Here is a 20,790-nt window from a genome sequence, read left to right as displayed (position 1 = left end):
AAGAAAACTATTGTGACGGCTTTGTCCGTCTGTCCGCACTTTTTCAGTTCACCCTCAGATCTTAACAACTACTTCGGCTAGACAGCTGCAAATTGGCGTGTTGATCGTCCACCCTCCAATCATCAAACATACCAAACTGCATCCCTCTAGCCTCTGTAGTTTTTATTTTATTCAAGGTTATAAAGTTAGCCATAATTGTGCATCTGGCAACGACATAGGCCAGGCCACCACTGGGCCGTGGTTAGAGTTTTATGGGCCGCAGCTCATACAGCATTATACCGAGACCACCGAACGACAGATCTTTTTTTGGTGGCCTTGATTATATGCTCTATAGAAAACTCGGTGGCACCGAAGAAACTTCGGCGCATTTTTTTCCTCGTTTTATCTGTGATGTTCGGCTGTGCAGTAGATACTTTAGCATTGCAAAGTACGTACTGCATAGCCAAACATCAGATTAAAAAACGGCAAAATATGTTTTAAAGCTTTTCAATGACTTAACACCATTCATTGAATTAATTTATATTATCATATTCTATTACTGATTTTATGTGATTTAGCACTTTTTTTTCCTACTGGTTTCTGTGTTTTTTTTTCATGGTTTTAATATTTGTTGCCGACCAACATCAAGAGGCATGAGCTGATGGAAGCATATTTTTCTTAGTCCCTTTGATTTTCAACCCAAACCACGGTAACATCGATAACCCTCAGCTAGTACAGTGGGTCTTCCTAAAATATAAAAGTACAAGTCGAGTGATAAAACTATCCCTAACCCTACAATGCAACCTTTTAACAAAGCAATGTGCAACAAAGATAAAAGAAAATAACTTTTATTTATTTTTGGAATGACATAGTATTTCACCATTCCACTTTGCGAATTCTCACATCTAACAGTGTGCCCTAACCAGAGCCTAACTTCCGTAAACAGTCCCAGCACGTACCCATCATTTCTATTCTCTGAAAATAGTGGTGTAAAGAATTATGAACTTTAAAACCATGTATTAGACTACACAAGATATATTACGGATCACACGTCAGTTCTCCTTCCTAAGCGTGCTTGTGTTGTCACGGCAAAACCATGAATACAGTCATTAGTGAGGGGAAAATATATTTCAGTGACTTCCGTGGTTTTCCTTGATATGGGTAAAAAGCAGTCAGAGTCTGCCCTATTCAGTACGTCCTTATCGAAGACCAACATATTTAACCAGACATACAACAAAGTGGCAAGCCTTAGCAGATGGGATCAAGTTGCTTGCAGATGGAAAGAGCATTCTGAAAAGGGAAGAACAGCTGACTTTGCAACTGGATTATGCTTCAGAGGTAAAGAAGAATCTGTATCACACGACGACAAAAGACGATGATCAGAACGCAGATCTAGAATCAACACGAGATGTATGTCAGAAGACTGAAGGTTCAACGGGAGAAAACGGGAATGCTGTCATCGAAAAATGGTAATCTTCAGTTTTTACTGCAGGAAAGACAACCTGGGCTTCTTTTTTTTGTGTGTGCAACATCATAGCACCTAGGCCACGACCTACTTATCCAGTGCCAGTCCCTCTCAGTGGCCCTCAAGTTTCATGACATTAACTAACGTCCCTACGTTTCGGATTTCTTGTCACCCAATCTGTGGCCAGCCTCTCTCACCACTGGCTCAAATCAGAATGAAGGTATCTTTGTTGAGCTCTGATCATTTTCAATACTGTAAGGTCACTATGGATACCCTAATTTTGAAGCTATAACTACCAGACACAATTGTAGCAAGAGACTCCTATTAGTGCCTAATTTTAGAGAGAGAGAGAGAGAGAGAGAGAAAACATCCCATGATTTCAGGTCCGTTTTTTCTAGTTAAAACTATATTGTACATCCAACCTTAATACTCTATAGGTATCTGAAATATAAAAACTTAATTTAAGATTTATTTTTTAAATACTTACCTCTCCATTATATAGCTTTTACTTCCACACCAGAAGTAGTTTGGCAGACTGAAAAAGAAAAAAGAGAACATTTGGTTTTCTATGGATATCCGTCTTCGACCATCTACTGCCCCCCAACCCAAGGGACCGATAGGTACAAACACTCGTAGTTGATCAGTCTACTTCTGTCCACTTTGAATGTGGGGAGGTACGGAGGGCAATTTATATAATAGAGAGGTAAGTATTTAAAAAATAAATCTCTTAAGTATTTATATACTTGAAATGAACCTTACCTCTCCATTATACATATAGCTGATTCCCACATTTGAAAAGGAGGTGGGGAAATCAGCCAACCCTTAAAGGCTACTAACAACATATTTTGTACAAAACAAACGTTTGTTTTAACCAGTGAATTCAACCCATTGGCTATTAACGACGCCTTATGAGGACTGTCACTCAGGTACGAGGTCCTCATCATGAAGACAGCTGAGGTCTCTATGGAGGATGGCTCCCCTTCACCAGAAGGAGGGGTAGGCTTACTGTGCCAAAACCTTGCAGAGTCAATGATGGCTAACTAACAAGTAGTACTTATGTACAAAAAGGTATACTTCTAATACTCAACACTGAGTACCTCCGAGCTTCCCAAAAACCACAACCGGGTTTAAAAACCAGTACAGGTAGACCAAAAAAGGCTACCTATCAATTCAGGACACAACATCCCCTGCACAAACCAGAGGGGTTAAAACTCTGCAACGCCTAATCGTATTTAATCCCCGCACCATAAAGATAAACCAAAGCAAGTACAAGATTACCATGCCACTGAATGACTTCAATATCTTATTCAATTTAAAAGTTGTAGCCATTGCTCACATGTTCAGTGGCTTACCTTCCATTAAGGATAGAAATTAGCATGAAGTCCTTAACCAAAGATTGAATGAAAATGACAATGCATAACTACTCTTCAGAAACTCCAGTGTCCATATCACTACAGACAGAACCTTTACATCAGGTTTAATCCTTTCGGTGCAATTCCAACAATCCTTACAGACAGTACTAGACCCCCAAAGGGGTCAAGTTCCTGAAGCCCTTGTGACTCCAGGCTAGGTTAGTTAGTTATAAATGATTTGTTTATCCAGGCTAGGTAAAGGTACTGTTGTAGGTAAGGGCCCAGCCCAAGACCATATTTAGCCCAAAATAAGACTGAGACTCTCACTCTTAAGCTTTGTCTACGGCTACTGTGAAGTTTCCATAGAAACTTCTTCACAGTAAGGTTCAAAGGTCAACAAAATAATGAACTGAAGAACCACAAAGTTTCCAAGGTAAAGTATGTAGCAGGGACCTGGAAAACTCCACTTTAACACCTTGAAAAATATCTAGATGTCTTCGTCCTCAGACAAGCCTATAGCCAAAGCCAACATGGTCCTTTAGCCTTCAAGGCTGCTACCAAGAAGTTTCCTCATGCCTGAGAAGCAACCACGTTGCTTATAATTACTGCGAGATCCCGCCTCGAGCTCACCAGAGCGATGGGCCACACAGGTAGTCATCTGTAGCTGTTGGGATTGTGATAAAACCTTTCATCTCTCGGATGCTTGTACTCCACCACTGAAAAAAATTGGAAATCCAGCCTTCCCTGGTCATGTGGGATAATCAATGCCAAGAGACAACTTACGAAGTTGTCCTAATACACTGGTGACTCCCGAAACCTAGCAAGAGTAGGGAAGGCATTACAGTCTATAGCTACCCAGGGAACAGCTTGGTGTCCCTGCCCAAGCTTGAGGAATTTGCACTGGTGAACACAAAATTGGCAAAAGGACAACTCTCCTAAGTATCAAACACGTCCAAAACAGGGGATACCCACAGCCAACTATTACTTGTCTAAGTGACTGAGCACATCCACTGAAATTTTCATAATGAATAATTACCTCCAGCAAAGGTAATAACTCAGGATGAGGGTATGTATGTTAATTTGACCAACTAACAGAAAAAAAGGGGGGGTAGAGAATTTAAACAGAGTAGCGTTCACTCCTCCTTAAATGAAAAATGATTAACATTGTCTCTAACAGGCTAATGCATTACAGCGATACAAGCTGCCGACGTAACTTAGGCAATTTTTCTTAGGTCTGCGATAAATATAATTCGGCTTATTTTTAATATTTTATTAAAATTCATTGCAATAATTATAATTGTTTTAAAATGTTTTATTATATTAGCAACAGTTTTTGTGCCTACCCATTACACTACATACTGGTACCTAGCCTAGCCTAGGCTATGGTGCTCGGTCAACCATTGGTAATATGGCATTGGATGTAGGCCAGTTTTTTTATATTGTACAGTATACACTTACTGTAGAAATGAAAAAAGTGCATCTAACAAGGAAAGTTATTTAAACCTGAACTTATTTCATTGTAATTTATGTGTAATGTTTTGTATAAAAAGGCAATGTTAGGGTAATGACTGGTGGTCAAGAATGGATTAATCGATTTCCAGTTATTTCTTATGGGGAAAAATTGATTCAGACCTCAACTGAGTCACATCTCGACACTTCTTCTGGAACGGATTAGCCTCGAGGACCAGGGTTCTACTGTATTGGTCACGTTCTGTTCCCGGTCATGAATACGCCTACATTCAGATTTATTAGTTCTTAAGAAACTGACATAGTTGAAAATTCAGAGTAATTCTGTATGCAGAATACTGTTCCTCGTTTAGTTGGTCCCTTAGCACACTGTTCCTACCCAGAACAACCCAAGGAAATGCCACAATCTTCCCAGCTTCTGTCCAGAGAAGGGTCTTTCATATTCTGAGTTAAAGGAACAAACAATAATGACGTCAGCATCTATATGGATACGAAATATTTACTGATTCATAATTATAAATGTACTGTAATGTACAAATATAAACCTACGCTTTATGTATATGTACCTACATATGTATATATCAATACAGGCAGTCCCTGGTTAATGGCGGGCTCAGTTAATGGCAACATGGTTTTATGGGGCTTGTCTAGCGACGAAAATTGGCAATTTCCGCTTATTGGCGCCGATAATTGGGTACTGGAGCCAATACATACCTAACAGAGGCGCCGATAACCGAAAATCTGCACTTTTTGGTGCCGATAAGCCTGAAAATCGCCGAAAAAACGCCGGAAATCGCTGATTTTTGGTTGGTGGCGATTTTTGGTAATCATCACACCCCCAGAAAAGAACCCCCGCCGATAACTGAGGACTGCCTGTATTCAGTAGCGTTCCGAGATAACGGACCGTGGTATATTGTACTTCTGGATACATCGGTGCAAAATGGAAATATCAATTTGAGGGTTTTTGCCACTGGATCGAGCACCGAACTTTTTTTTCCAATTACACGCCAAAAGGAACACTGGGAGTTTGAGTGAGGGAGAAAGTGCATCACCCGTGCTCTCAATGAGTCACTCGCTTGCCAGCATCCCTTGTGTTAACGCGTCTGACTTGCGCTCGCTTTTTCTCGACCCTTTGGTTGCAGCACATGGTGTTTGGTAACTTTTTTCTGTGATTTATAGTGACTTGTGCAATTGCTCCTAACCACAAAGCATTCATGGAAGCATTTAAGCATCCAGGAAAAGCTGGATGCTATTGCAAAAGTAGAGAGAGGTTGGTCTGAGAAAGGTGTGCTGTTATGGTATCGGTGCACAGACAACGTCTGACATTATGAAAGCTGAAGGTAAACTGGCAGCATTTAAGAATAAAGGCTATGATATAGAACATGGAGAGGACAAAGCTGGTGCTCCTTAAAAATCTATGAGGTCTCGACAGCAAAAAACTTGGAAAAATGGTACTGAAATGGTACACGTAGCAACGTACAGCAGATGCACCGACTCAAACCTTTTTGTGTCGGCAAGGCAAAACAGGCACGGTGCTTCCGAAACATCAACGTAGATGACCTGCCTGTTCTGTACGATTTTTCGAAGAATGCGTGGTTCGCAGGTGTATCTTTAAGCACTGATTCTTCAATTATTTCACCCCTGAGGTCATCAAGTACCGAAACCAGCAACAGAAGACCTCATTGGCTACGAGTGTTCGTACCTATCGGCCCCCCGGTGGTGGGGGGTGGGGAGGAATAAAAGCTATATAATGGAGAGGTAAGGTTCATTTCAAAAATTTTCTCTAAATACCAGACATTTTTATTCGAGAACAAGAATTTGCCAATATAGTGGAATAACACCAATTGGCTGGCATTGCACAAAACTAAACAGCTTTCTAGTAAAATATGAAGAATCAAAATAAAAATTAGTCAGATTTAAAAGTGATGTAGATGAAGATAAGATACCCATAACAAAAGATATCTGGGTCGTAGCCAAAGCAATGAGAGATATCAGTGGGAGAGACCTGGTTCCCTAAAAGGAGGAAGCTTTTCTCTGTAATCCAACACCAACTGCCTTTCTCACTTCCAATAGCAGCTCAGCATTAAGTTAGCCCATCTTAACCAGCCATAAAGCACATGTAAATGTAAGAACCCTTGTAAATTGTATTAATATAGTATACATGAAACATTTAAGAGCACCTGCTGAACACTATCGAACAACATTTCATTGAGGACTCGTTTACAAGTGTCCCTTCTTCCTAGAATAATTTTCTTATACACTTTTTCCCTTCAAGTTGTTCCCTCTGTTTGTGAAAGCTATGATATTACCATTCCTATTCATCATAAATAACCTGAATGGGCCAAAAAATTTTCTCAGGAAACCTATTCACAGTCAGTGTTCACGTGTTACTAATGGAAACATTTTTAAAAGTAAGACAGTATTGCACAGGGAATTTTAGTTGTTAGTTACAGATGACAATTGGAGACAGAACCACAACAACTAGTATGTCTTAATTTTCAATGTAAAATTATTTCTAACAAAAGAGTATTTACATATTTAATACTTCATCCAGCCATCTACCACCTTTGCTTCATACAAGCTGGCATAGGCTACATTTAAATTCCGAACTACGACATAACGCGGCAAATCTGGGCTATTATTAGGAGTGGCAAGATGGTTCTTCTCCACACTTCTCCTCAACAGTTGATAACCTGAACAGTTAGCCACAAAAGCACACATCTTTGGCATAATAGTTTGTCTCGTTCTGGAATCACTTTCTTCGGGAGTACTTTTCCTTCCTTCTGGAAGAACCGGAGAATTGTCGACTCTGTCAGCATCTAACTGACTATATATGTGCAAGTTTCGCTCGACAGCATTCCTGTCAACTTCTCTGTGGTTGGGCTGTTCAAAATTATTATGCAATGCAGTTGAACCCCTGTCTGCAATTTCTGCTTCAGTTTCAGTTTTGCATTCATCAAAGGTTTGCCTCGTTGCAGAAGTCCCACTTTCACATTCACAAGAAAGTTGTCCGGTTGTTTCTTTTGACGGCCCGTCACGGGTATCAGTTTTACTTTGCATTTCATTTCTTGATATATGTTCTTTGGATATCAAACATTCTTCTCTTTCAAGGCTCGTATTGTTACAGCTGTCTACGCCACCGCCACTAATGTCCGTTTCCACTTCACTTGATTTTGTAACCGTGTCTCCCAAATCACTCGTCAGCGTTCCTCTTTGTTCGGTCAGCATCAGAGAATTACTCTCGGCGTCATCACCGTCCCTCCCCCCGCCGACACTCTGATTGTCATCACAGAAAGTTTCATAGTCACCGCTTAAATTTTCATGTTCGGTACATTCTATTTCCTGGCATTTTGCAATCTCTGGAAAGTCAAACTCCACGGATCGTTCATCCTCTGTAAATACTCGTTTCTGCAAATCTTTACTTTCACTTGCCTGAGACTCTGATTTTTTATTTTCATGTAATTCTTGTTTCCAATCCTCGGTTTCCAGAGGACTGCTTTGTGTATCATTCACCTCCATTTGACTAGTAACTGAATGTTCGGTTTTCTTATGTTCTGTCAACAAATAATATGTTGTAAACATTTCGTTGCACAGCGCACACTCATAAACTTTGACAATGTTTTCGTTCCGAAGCTTCTGAGCATCCGTTTCAAACGTCACACCGCTGGTCTCATTACTATTTACATCGGGCCGACTTTTTTCCTCTAATGTTGCATGTACAGACTTATCGTGGGATACACTCCCCTCCAAGTGTTCTTTCGTTTCATTTGCTTGAACTGCATTTTCAATTAATTCTTGAACTGCATTTTCAATTAATTCTTGCTCTGTATTTTCCGTTTCTTGACATCTAAGATTGTCTGCCCTTTCCCTAAGCTCAGCGTTTTGCCTACGATCCGTTGCTTCTGTTTCCGGACCGACAATTTTGACAGTAGTTTCTTCAGTTACTAAATTCGTGTCACCCATGTTCTGGCAAATTTTAATGTGGTCCTCACAGAAGGACTTCTCGTAAAACACCTGTTTACAATGTAAGCAGCTGAAAAACACGCGAGAGATTCTATGTTTCATTCTCACGTGTTTGAAGAGGCAATCACGTCCTGCGAACCCCTTTTCACACACAGGACACTTGTGAACTTTGACTTCCTCATCCTTGTGAGACTTTTGGCTCTCCGTCTCAGGACCCTCACTTGCAACGTCCTCATGAAGTACTCTTCCCAGTGAGCCTTCCATGTTTTCATTCCCAGGTAATTCTGGTTGTACATCCGTTTCTTGTGATTTATTTTTTCCATTACGTTCCCTTTCTTGTGATATTCCATTCTCTTTAGCCTTCGTGCTCTGCTCTTCGGCTAATTTGGCTGCTACGTCAACGAGATCACCAACGGAGTCTTCGTTCCTGCAGTTCGTGTCCCTCTTCTTCCGGCACTTTCTAACGTGCTTATCGTACGATCCCTTTTTGACAAACATCCTTTTACACTTGACGCACGTATAAACCCACAGCCTACCAGTATTTTCGTGATCGGTTCTCATGTGTTTTAACCGTAAGTACCTTGACGGAAACGTCTCCCTGCACAGATAACAGTCAAAGCCACCGATAAACTTGAGTGGCATAGTAAGAGGTTGACTTCGCTTCCTTAGTGTCATGCCTCCATAATCTTCATGACAAAGTGTCAAGTGCTTTTTCTTGAAGTAATAACTTGTGAACTCTCTCTTGCACAAGGCACACGCATAACATTTGCTCTCCTGTTTGTCAGGGGACTTGTGAATGTCAGTCTTGGGTTTCAAGGTGCTGGTTGTAGGACTAGGTTCGTCTAGATTATTGTTCTCAGTCAGTGGGTGTTCTGATGCTAACTGATTGTTTTCCAAGGTATTCTCTTTCCCATGGGTTTGATTACTAATTTGTCTGAGGTTTTTTCTGTTAGGGTTATTGAAAGAAACCTTTGCCTTCGAGGTTCTAATGTGAAACGGACTTACCTTCAAATTTTCATGACTGACTAACATGTGGGTTACTAAATTATTATAGTGATTGCATTTCTTATCACACTTGTCACAACCAAATGGTCTGGGGTTTTTATGGATCTTTTTCATGTGTTTAGCATAGTCTGTTGGATTATCGAAAACAACTTCACAGCCTTGACATTCGTGAGGACCACGTTTAAAATGCATCAGTCGATGCTGCATGTACTCGGAGGGGGAAGTAAACGATACTTTGCAGGCCTTGCATCTGCTAAAGAAGGTTCTCGATGAACTCTGCTCTAGTTGGACTCTTGAAGTTAGAACCAGTCTTCCTCTCTGCTTTAGCCTGGCCCTTGAAGTGAGAATGAGTCTTCCTCTTCTATGAGTGGCGTAATGTCTCACCAGAGTCATTTTCATTTTAAAAACTCTCTGGCAAACAGGACATACGTGGGGTTTCCCCTCAACGTGCATTGCCGCTTTATGCTTTCTTAAAGCAATTGCATCGGGAAATGTCTTCCGGCATACTTCACACCCATTTTCGCTCTGACTCGCCTCGTTGCCTTCGGGAGAATTTCCGTTGCTGTCGTGGGTGCCGTCTTCCATCGGACCGCTTTCATCCAATTTTTTTTCCACATCATGGGCTGTCTTCATGTGCATAACCATGTCGGTCTCCAAAGCAAAATCCTCGTCGCACGTCTCGCAGCTGTATCTTCCATGACTCTCTAAATGTCTGAGAAGATCTTGTCGAGATGGAAGTGATTTTGAGCAATGAGTACATGACAGACTCGCATCTTTCATAGGCCTGAAACTGCTCTTCCTTTCAACTCCTTGACCTCTGATGGTATTTGGATGCGTTTCTATGACGTGTTTTTTGTAAGAACTAGCGACCCTGAACTTCATGTTACACAAGGTACAACTATAAGGCTTAGCACCAGCATGGGTACTCATGTGGCCAGGTACAGAATCGCTGCGACTGAATGTTTTACCACACAATTTACCGGAGAGGGAATTTCTAACAGGTTCAGTGCTATTTGGGTCAGACTTGCCATCCAAATTCCTAGGAAGTAAATTGGCTGCACTCTTTCCGACACTAAGACCGTTGTGCGATTTTGCACGGGAGGTAACGTTGTTACTTCTCGGTTGGAGTACCTGACCATCTACCTTGGCTTGGTCTTTCAAATTTTCAGTAAGTGCGCTGACTGAGGGCTTCTCTTCACTGGCACCACACTGCTCTTCCTCTTTTAAATGTTTGTTATAGTTACTTTTATGCCTGAACTCCTTTTTGCACAATGTACATTTATATGGTTTCAATCCATAATGCACTCTTTTGTGTGCACTGACATAATATTTGTTATTGAGCACTTTACCACAGATATCGCAGGCCAATGGGTTTTTCACTTTTTTTCTCACTGTTTTTCGTTTGTCATTGCGATCCTTGGCAGGTGGGTTTGGAAACCTTTTTCTAATATTGGTATTCTTGTGCAACTTGACATGATTACGGTAGCTAGAAGGCAGCCTATATTCTCTGTTGCATATCGAACATTTGTACGGTTTTGCATTCGAGTGGAGTCTCCTGTGCACAGACACATAATTTTTAAAACTGAATACCTTACCACAGATATCACATGCATATGGGTTTTTACTAACTTTACTATCTGCCTTCGCTTGGTTATTCAAAGGGTTAGCCGACGAATTCACACGAGGTCTTCTTACTTCAGTATTCTCGCTCAACTTACTGCGTGACGAATGTGAATGGCTTCGATTCTGCTTCTTCCTCCCACTCAAATGGGCCGACTTCTGATGCCTCGTAAGGTTTTGTTCCCATACGTATTTCCTCCCACACACACCGCATTCAAATTCCTTCTTGATGTGATCTTTCTGGTGCTTCTCCAGTTCACTCGAGGAACTAAAATGCATCTCACAACTGTTGCAGGGATACGATTCTTCCGAGGACGTTCTCGGACTGCTTTCCGTCTTGACCTCCATCTTCACCTCAATCTTCTTGTTTCTAGTCGATGTTTCGTCCATTTTCCTGACAAAATAAAAAGAGAAATAGAACCACAACCTTCAAACTCATCATAAAAAAAAAGCCTCACTCTTCAGAGGAAAATTCATCCCATGCAGACTGACTACAATTATTTAGAAACCATAAAGAACTTACGCTTCTGGAAACGACGTACAGTAAGTAGTATGCAAATACAATACAGTCACCCCAGGAATACAGGCAGTCCTCGGTTATCGGCACTGCTAACCAGGTATCAGTGCTATTATTGCCGATTTTCGGTTGTCGTCACATCATCGGGAACGGAACCCCGCCAATAACCGGGGGACTGCCTGTAGTACATTTTTATTTAACGAGGGCAAATACTTACGGAGCTATCTTCCTCTAACACGGCGATTTTGATTTAGCAAGAATCTGGTCACGAGCATTGTTTCCCAATCAGCTGTGCGCCCTGGGTGATCCCGTGTGGAGGTGACATCACAAACAGCCGCGCTCACCAGCGAAGGAGAGAGGTGTTTGCTATATTGTAAAATAATTGAAACTTGTCAATACGAAAAACAGAGCTCTCTCTCTCTCTCTCATAATTCACCACAACATTTTATACCCTTTAACCACACAATAAAGAAATGGTTACTTTTCTGTACCGTGTAGTTAAAAGATATAAAATATTGTAGTTGTTAATTATAAGAAATAGCAGTGAATTATGAGAGAGAGAGAGCGAGCTTTGTTTTTCATACTGACAGCAAGTTTCAATTATTTTACAATATCGTGAACACCTCTCTCCTTCGCTGGTGAGCGTGGCTGTTTGTGAAGTCACTGCCCCATGGGACCATCCCAGGCACACAGCCGTCCGGGAAACAATGCTCGTGAGCAGATCCTTGCTAAATCAAAATCAGTGTTGGAAAAACGTATCTCCATAAATGTAACAGCACAATATGTGCGTTACACTTTCTCTGGCTGAAAAGTTAATATGTTGAAAAAAACTGATGAAATTACAATTATAAATAATATATAATGTGTAAAAACTGTGAAAGTTAACAACTGCTTACAGAATTTAATAAATAAAAATTTGAGTGAATGTGGAAATGTACGCAACATCATAGGAAACACAACCATTGCATAAACATTTTAGAACATTACAACACGAAATGGGATAATACACCTGAATTAGCCCTGGTCACCTACCAGCCCGAACTATATCCCCATAGTTTTACCCACTAAGTGGGTAATTAACTGTCAGCGTTACCAACGCTTACAGGAAAATCTTGTCAAAGGAGTTACCTGAAGTACCGTTGGCAACACTGCTGCAAGTCCCGGCCAAGTGAGGCCGAGATCCCCAATTGCGTTATCCACTATTCAAATTGAAGTGGGGAGGAGGGTGGGAATCATTCAGGTAAGTATTACAATATTAGTTTTAATATGAAAACTTCATAATGCAATACACTCCCTGAACACCTGAATTAGCCCGATTAACAAAATTTTGAGGAGGTGGGATCAATCTAATTCAGCCCGACCTGCCAACAGGGGAAAGCAGGTAACTCATTATTCGCCAACTCTGTATAAATGAATGTATCCCCACCTGGTTATCCCACTCGGCAGGTGAGAATGCCTGTAGAGAGAGTACCCTCGACGTCAGTCTCATGTCTAGGTACTGTCTGAGCCGAGCTACCTCTCATGTGGTATTCAAACCTCCTCATGGACAGAGTAGCAAAATAAAAACCCAACCTACCATGTGGCTAATCACAGCCTCCCATGATTAGTGGAGAACGACGAACCTCCCATGTGGCTAATCAAAGCACTCTCATGTATGGAGGGGTACGATGAACCTCCCATGTGGCTAATCAAAGCACTCTCATGTATGGAGGGGTACGATGAACCTCCCATGTGGCTATTGTAGCCTCCCATGTATGGAGGAGAAGTTGAGTGTGCAGAATCTTCGATTTCTTCGCCGCCCGTTGCCGCCGATGTCTGCGCAGAAGAGGTTGAAGAAACCAAACCTGTCCACTGGATCTGCCTAACTTCACAGTACTAACGTCAAACTTAATACTCTCACTATGAACCCCGACTAACAGAGAATCCAAAGTTCCTCAGACTACATTCATTACCTAGAGTTCCTCCCACCCTTGACGTTACCACGTAATTATAAGATCGAGTTGGTCATCACAAAGGGGCCAAGCGAGTAACTCTTCTTCGAAGAAAACGGAATGTCTTTGAGGTAGAAAGTCATGAAAACCGGCACCGACTTCCAAGTGGCTGCCTCTAAGAACCTCAGCACTAAGAGAGTACCCCCTTAGCTAAATGAACGCACCCACGATAAAAGGGTTAGCTGCTGCACACGGACTAAGAGAATAACTTTCATGTAAGAAGGAGAACGATGAATCTCCCAAGTGGCTATTCAGAGCCTACCCAGAATGGAGGGAATGAGGTCATATGCCAAGCCGTTGACCCTCCGCCCTGCAGGTTGCGGCAAAGGCCGACGAGCGAAGAAGTATCCCAGCGCTGACGAAACAGCCTAGGCTAGCCTATGAGAGCACCTCTTTGGACTCTCGTAGGGAAACTATCAAAGCCTAGGATACTTAAAACTTACTAAACTTAAGTTCATGTGATTATATTATCACTGTTGCTTAAGATTCTAAAGCCTAAAAGGAATTCCTCTATCTGGTTAACCTAATAACCACTACGTGAATACTAATTTAGCTAAATGAGCGCACCCTAGATAATAGACTTCACTGTTAAATGTGGACTATGAGAATAACCTTCCGAGTCTTCGCACTAAGAGAATACCACCTCAGCTAATTGAACGCACCCTAGATAGGAGAATTCGCCGCTATATGCGGTGCGGAGAATTGAACGTCTGTTAAGTAAAGGAAGAAAACAGACGGACTCGCAAGTACACTACCTACAGAAGGACACCTGACGTATCAATCGTGAACATACTGGAGGCACCAAAGTAGGTTGTGCAAACCCTGCACCACCCAACGGGGACAACACAACACCTGGGCGGACCACGTCCACTCCTGAGAGCGAAGAGGTCGCAACACCCGAACCACTCAAACCCGGATGTATCAAAACCGCATGAGAATGGGAATCTGGAACTGAAGACCCAGAATCAACCCCGAACCTACATGGATGCCTAAACGGAGGGACAGAGAAACCTGCCGGAAGTTGGGAAAGAAGAAGCCGAAGGAGGGAAGAAGGAAGAAGCCACACTCGGAGTAACCACCGGAGCACCTAACGCTGACGTTGGACAGATGGAGAAGGTCCCAACCGGAAGAAGGTAAATTACCAACTATCCTTGAGAATGGAAAGGCTGCGGAAACTATCGGTGCTGATACACTGAACGCTGGCGCAGGCAAATCGCCGAATGCCGTAGCATCCGCAAGAATCGCGGAGGCTACATTACAGTTAGGAATCCGTAAAGAATGAAATAAGGAGTTCCTGACGCCTCCGCAAACACCTGAGAAGCAACTAGACCGGATGCCTGAGAAACTACAGGATTTGCAAAACATGATAAAGACGACGGATCCGTAAAAAGTACCCCTTCCCTTAACCCCGAAGAGAGAGGGGGAGCCGCTGAAGCTCTAATATACAGGGTTGAACCAAGAAAGCCTTTGCTCTGCTGAGTTAAAAGCCAAGAAAACAGGATGAGCAACAAAGACCCCGAATAGTCCTCCGAAGAGCGGACCGAAAAGAAGATTGAGAAGGGCAATGGAAGAAGGCTTAGAAGAAAATGGGGAAAACGTGAAAATTCCGTAGCGGCCAAAGAGGCCATAGATTTCAAAGAAAATAGACTGGTTCTGTTCCCCCCGCCCCTGACGATCTTGATAGACATTATCAAATCAGAAAATTCTTTAAGACATGATCATGAATATTGGAAAACTCGACTGCCAGAATTACCACCGTCGCAAGACTAAAGAAATTTTAAACCCCCGAAGGAAAAGGAACCTTCGAAGAAGGAGTATTCAGGGAAAAACAAAAATTCAGGACCAGATACATCAGAAACCAAATCTGAACGACCCTCCACGGATCTGGAAACCTTTGTTGCACGGAGTACGAAGCAGGAAATAAAACCGACGATTGATCTAAATGAGAGACCTAAACATTAGCGACCCCAACCAAACCTGAACCCAAAGAAGACTGCACGTTCAATTATTCTTCCTGAATACTTCCTAAATTAGAATTCCTACTCTTCTGAGTGATTCCTAATTCTAAATCCACCTTAGAACTTATGCTTTTAGAGGGAACAGGGAAATCTGCTGCCAACACTGCCTGCTCCGCGCCGGGCGGGCGGCAGATCCTACCTTCGAGGTTTGCGGTTCTCCATGGCCCCCGGCACCTGTTAAGGCTGGTTCTGGAACAGGCAGGGGGGCTGAAAAAGAACAATTAGTATCTACAACACTATTACTACCATCCTTATCTCTAGTTTCCGTTAATTTTGTCATAAAGCTAGAAAAATCGACTAGACATACTTGTCCTCTTTTTGAATCATTCTTCCATCTGATCTACCGACCAAGACTCGCCGCCTATCTGACTGACACTACACTGCATCTTCCTACATAAAATACAAACAGAAGGTGTTTGAGGGTACTCATCCTGCGCTTGCAGGATGTGTAGGGCCGATGAGCGTCAGCATTTCCAGCAGTAGAAGGCTCTGTCGTCGTAGATGTAAACGAAGTTGAAGTATCGGCGCTAGCAGATGGCAAGGTCTTCTTGTTTGACTTATCCAATCGAGTCCAAAGTACCGATCCCAAAGTCAAAATCGGGAGAGAAGTTCCAAATCCCATCAGTAAAGTATCCATCCAGGAGAAAATGCGTTGAAAACAGTCCAAATCGTGATCTGATGTCCAAATTCTTAAATGGGGAGTTCGCCTGATGTGGGGCACACCCAACGGCATGGCGAACAAAAAGCAATTGGGGATCTCGGCCTCACTCGGCCAGGACTTGCAGCGGTGTTGGCAAAGGTATTTCAGGTAACTCATCTGACAAGATTCTCCTGTAAGCGTTGGTAACGCTGACAGTTAATTACCCACTTAGTGGGTAAAAGCCATGGGGATGTAGTTCGGGCTGGTAGGTGACCAGGGCTAATTCAGGTGTTCAGGGAGTGTATTGCAATAACTTATTTTCAATACTGCAATACAACAATGGTTTGAAATAAAAATGGTATTGGCCTATTCTGGTCTGATACATACCAGTCCTCAAATTAAGAGATTTTTTCTTTTGTTCTCAAGTTTCTGTGATATGCATTTGGCGAGAGGAAGGGAGGTGCCGATGGCCTGCTTAGGTCTCGGTGGCGGAGTGCTCCCCTCCAAGGACTCCGGGGGAAGCCTTCCTAGCCTTCTTCATCTTGGATGTAAACTTCGCCCACCGTTTGTGGCGGCCTCTCCCGGCACTCAGAATATGGGGTGTCGTCGTTGCAGAAACTCTTCCTGCAAAACGTGCACAGCAAATGATGGTCACCTTCAATACGGGCAGTCCCCGGTTAACGGCAGGGGTTTGGTTATCGGCCAAGCGCTGGTAACCAAAAATTGCTGTTAACCGAATAAATGGCATTCACGACGCCGAATTGCCTATGATCCACTTAAAGGCGCCGCTAACCGGTTTATCGGGGCCCAAAATCTGGTTAACATCATCGTTAGCCAAGCGCCGTAAACCGAAAATGCCATTAACCAATGCTGCCGTTAATCGGGGACTCCCTGCACTGGCCAAAAACCTTACCAGGAGAGCCCCTAATAGCCACAGGAATCCCCAGGGTAGAAGAGGAAGGCTTATATGATTTGTGGGTTTGATCCGTACTTCAACAATCAAGCGCAAATGACAGCGCAAAAGTGAGCAAATTGGCAAAAAGTCAGAGTGGAGAGCTCAAGGAAGATGTCGGCATCTGAAGGCGGCCGAACGAAAAAAATAGAATTTAGGCCAAAGGCCAAGCACTGGACCCATGAGGTCATTCAGCGCTGGAATGGAAACTGACAATAGAAAGGTCTGAAAGGCGTAACAGGAGGAAAACCTCAAAGCAGTTGCATATGAAACAATTGTTAGGAAAGGGAGGACGGTAATATAGAAGAAAGAGAAACGAGCAGACGTACTGTGAAGATCGAAAGGGGTTGTAGCAGCTCGGGTCCTAAAGAAGGATCCCTGCAAAGAACCTTAAGTATTGCCTACAGTGCACCGCATGAGATGCACTGGTGGCATTACCCCCCTATGGAGTATAGAGTGATCAACAGGTGGGCTGGGCCTCCCAGTACCTTTTGCCGACCAATTCCCTCGTACGCGACATTTACCAGCCGTTCAAGCTCGCCTTCGCAACTACGATCCTGACGCAAAGAGCGAAGGTTTGTATTCCTGTAGGAACAAAGGTTAAATACAAAAAGCATAGGCCTACTTGCCTCAAACCTATTACATATTTACTATTACAGAGATATCTATATACCACCTTTTGTTCATGTTTCCACGTTCAAAGGCTGCCTAGGCCTACAAAGCTAGTATTAGAGTAAGGGTAAAACTTGACTGTAGCTGTGCGGCCCGATTCCCGCCAGTCGTCGACATATACATAAATAGACATAAACTTTCCTGTTATATAATAGTCAGGTCCTGAATTAAACAGACCTCACCTACCTAACCTAACTTAGAGTGGCGTGCCCTGACCTGGCCCGGGAGAGGGGGTTAGCCTACCCCCTTGGACGCCCCCAAAAAAGGCCACGCAACTGTCATAAAATTTTACCAACTTTATTTATTAGAAAATTAGAATACAAGATTTATGTCGCGCGCGCCAAACGCTGCGTACCCGAGAGGTCATTCGGCGCTGAAATAAAAATCAAAAGTGAAGATGATTTTGAGATGAGGGTATTTCTACCGAGATAAGCAAGATGGAAGGCGACGACGTGAACGGAGGTACGATAAAAGGAATGAAAGAGGTTGGGTAAGGCCAGTTCGATAAGTAGGCGTAGGCCTATAAGTAGACCTAAAAAAAGGGCCGCCGTTTCGGCACCAGACCTTTGGGGTCGAACGTAAAAGCGTAAAATTGGTCATAAAATAGACTAATTACCGTAAAAACAAAAGACAATCACATAAACATAAGCGAAAGGCGGCATATAGGCCTAAGCTTTATAAATACGACGACCTCGGTAGGCCTATGCTAATAAGCACACGGTTTTAGGCTACTATGGGGGTCTATACTACCCCCTTCAGTTGACCTCTTTTTAAATTAAAATAGATCAAAGATTAATTATTTATTATCTTAAATAATACCTCCTAAAGCACTAAAACACTCACGTACCTCATCGTCAACTTTAGACAGCCCTATTTCGACGTCTTTAACGTGGCAGCCGAAACTGACAGGGCCAAATTACTCCCAAACATACTCATAACAACCTAATACAATTCCCCAATCGCAAACAACAACAACAACAACAACAAAACAACAACATATAAAGTCTCTAGACGTCATCATCAAAATGGCCGCTGATGGAGGTTCTTTGCCTGAAAAAAAAATTTATTAAAAATAATATTTAAAATTAGATCAAATGGTTTCGGGGACGTTAATTTCGAAGATTTGTAATTTAGAATCATTGGCCCGCAAGCAGACCTTTTTAATTGCGTGCTTGACGAGTGCTTGCGGGCGTGCAAAGTCACAAGCAGGAGGCGGCTTTTGTACGTTGCGGGTTCGTTAATGTGAATTTTTTTTTTATTACCTCGAGCCGTTGTTAAAATTATATTCCTCTGTGTTAATGTGTGGTTTTTAACGTTAATTTCGCTGTGAAAATCATTTTTATGTATATAGTGCATTTATATATATTGTATAAATGCACTATATGATATAGTGCATCGTGCGATTCGTTAATGAATGCGGTAAAATGGTAATTAGTTTGAACGCTCTTGGAGTGAAAGTTTTACCTTTTGGCCATTCAAAAATGTTATATTCGTCTTTATTAATGTGTTCTTATTAATTTTAACGTTTCTGTCGCCGTGAAAAATATATATTCATATAAAATCGCGTCATCGTAAATATGGTTAAAAGTATTCGACGGGATTTCCATATTTTTGACATTCGTGTCGACCCTCCCCGGGAACGCCTTTTGTCCCGTATTTTCAATATTTTAAAAAATATATATATATAAATTTTGCATAAAGAGATGTGGAACAAGATATTCAATGAATGCAAAAGGATCTTAAGAGCTTCTTCACCCTTCTGGTGCCATTTTTACTAAGCATCCCCCCCCCCCCCAACCCATTCAAACGCTCAACAAGTGGAACGGGCGTTCTCTCTGATGGGCCAAAGATTTTGGGGGGATGGCTGTAGGAACCGGTGCTGTGTGAAGCTTATCAAGTCAGAGATACAGATAAAAGTGCAATTTCACACTGTCCTGTTCACAGCTCATCAAATATAATTATGCTCAAGGCCAGGTGGCCATATTTTCCTAGTGGAATTATCGTACTCGGGCCTCAACGCTATCGTTTTTTCTTAATAGAATTATCGTATTTATGATATAATTATCGTACACTTCCCTACTGATATAATAATGTTAGACAGTAGAAAGGTTTAAAACATTTTCTAGTCCTAATTTAGGCACTTACTATCGTACTTACCAGTAAGACATGTCATGGTGATACCCAATAAATTTACTGCATGAAAGCTGCACCTGAAAAGTTCTTGTGATTAAAATAATAAATACTTCAAGATCAAGCCTATGCAAAACTAGAAGGAAATATAGCAGTAATTCATTCGTGAGATCTTCTTAATTTATTCAAAACAAAACATTATATAATTAATTTCCACTCCCGAATACAAAATGTTATTGAAGACATTATAATTATCCAAAAATTTAAAATAAAAGATACAAAAATTGCAATAAAAAGGGGAGGGGAAATATTAAGTATGACCATTAATTTGATGCAGTCTTCACACACTGGGAAGGAAAATGTTAATTATGTGAACAATGAACAAGACAAAAATACTCAATCATGCAGTACACACAAAGTAATTCAATTGCAAAAAATAAAAAATTCACTAGTTTTCGAACTCATCATCTTTCAACTTTCATACAGTACTTATGAATTATTAATTCGAGCAACCATCTCCTTTGAAGGTTTGAACTGAATGCAGGAATTCTGCCTCTTTATGCAATCTGAGGTCAGTAAAACTCTGTTAACTGTGTCTGTGTTCAACCTATTCCTGGCCTCTCGGGTACAGTTCGTCCAAAGGGAAAACCTATATATACTGTAGCAGTACGAGCGGAAGAGCAGCAGTTTCACAATCATGTTGCCAGTTGCACATGGTTTACGACGCATCTGTTCTATGTCTTGCCGTATCTTTTAGGTCATCTGTGATAATGTGGCCCATGTACGGAAATTCATACACGAATTCTAGGTTGTTTATCGTTGTTCCGTTGACAGTGCATCCGGAGAGAGAATGAGTTCGGTTTGACATTCAGGGGCCCTGCGTACATGTTAAACAGGTATGGCGAGAGAATGCCCCCTTGCCGGAGCCCGTTCGGGGAGCCGAGGGTGTACGACAATACGTTACCCAATTTGACACAGAATTGCTGTGTGGAGAACCAACAGCATTTGTGCAGCTTCAG

At 42.0% G+C, this 20,790-nt stretch overlaps 1 protein-coding gene and 1 long non-coding RNA gene across 3 annotated transcripts; one reads left to right on the top strand and one right to left on the bottom strand.

Moving 5' to 3' along the window:
• The first annotated feature begins 2,247 nt into the window (after positions 1-2,247).
• On the top strand, positions 2,248-5,467 carry LOC136853161 (uncharacterized). The gene is made up of 2 exons (XR_010857374.1): positions 2,248-3,014; positions 3,052-5,467. It is a non-coding gene; the product is annotated as an uncharacterized lncRNA (long non-coding RNA).
• Positions 4,969-18,928, bottom strand: LOC136853159 (zinc finger protein 91-like). Of its 2 annotated transcripts, none has more exons than XM_067128489.1 (2): positions 18,798-18,928; positions 4,969-11,245 (listed from the first exon to the last, which is right to left on the bottom strand). In XM_067128489.1, exon 2 carries the CDS (start codon positions 11,239-11,241, stop codon positions 6,802-6,804), a length of 4,440 nt encoding a protein of 1,479 aa, XP_066984590.1. In that variant the 5' UTR covers positions 11,242-11,245; positions 18,798-18,928; the 3' UTR covers positions 4,969-6,801. The 2 variants fall into 2 exon arrangements, with proteins under 2 accessions (XP_066984590.1, XP_066984591.1); XM_067128490.1 differs by lacking the exon at positions 18,798-18,928 and adding an exon at positions 18,489-18,693.
• Between the last annotated feature and the right edge of the window lie 1,862 nt (positions 18,929-20,790).

Source organism: Macrobrachium rosenbergii, chromosome 26 (assembly GCF_040412425.1).
Source record: "Macrobrachium rosenbergii isolate ZJJX-2024 chromosome 26, ASM4041242v1, whole genome shotgun sequence".
NCBI classification, from domain to species: Eukaryota; Metazoa; Arthropoda; class Malacostraca; order Decapoda; family Palaemonidae; genus Macrobrachium; species Macrobrachium rosenbergii.
This window is presented reverse-complemented; position numbering and strand designations above follow the sequence as displayed.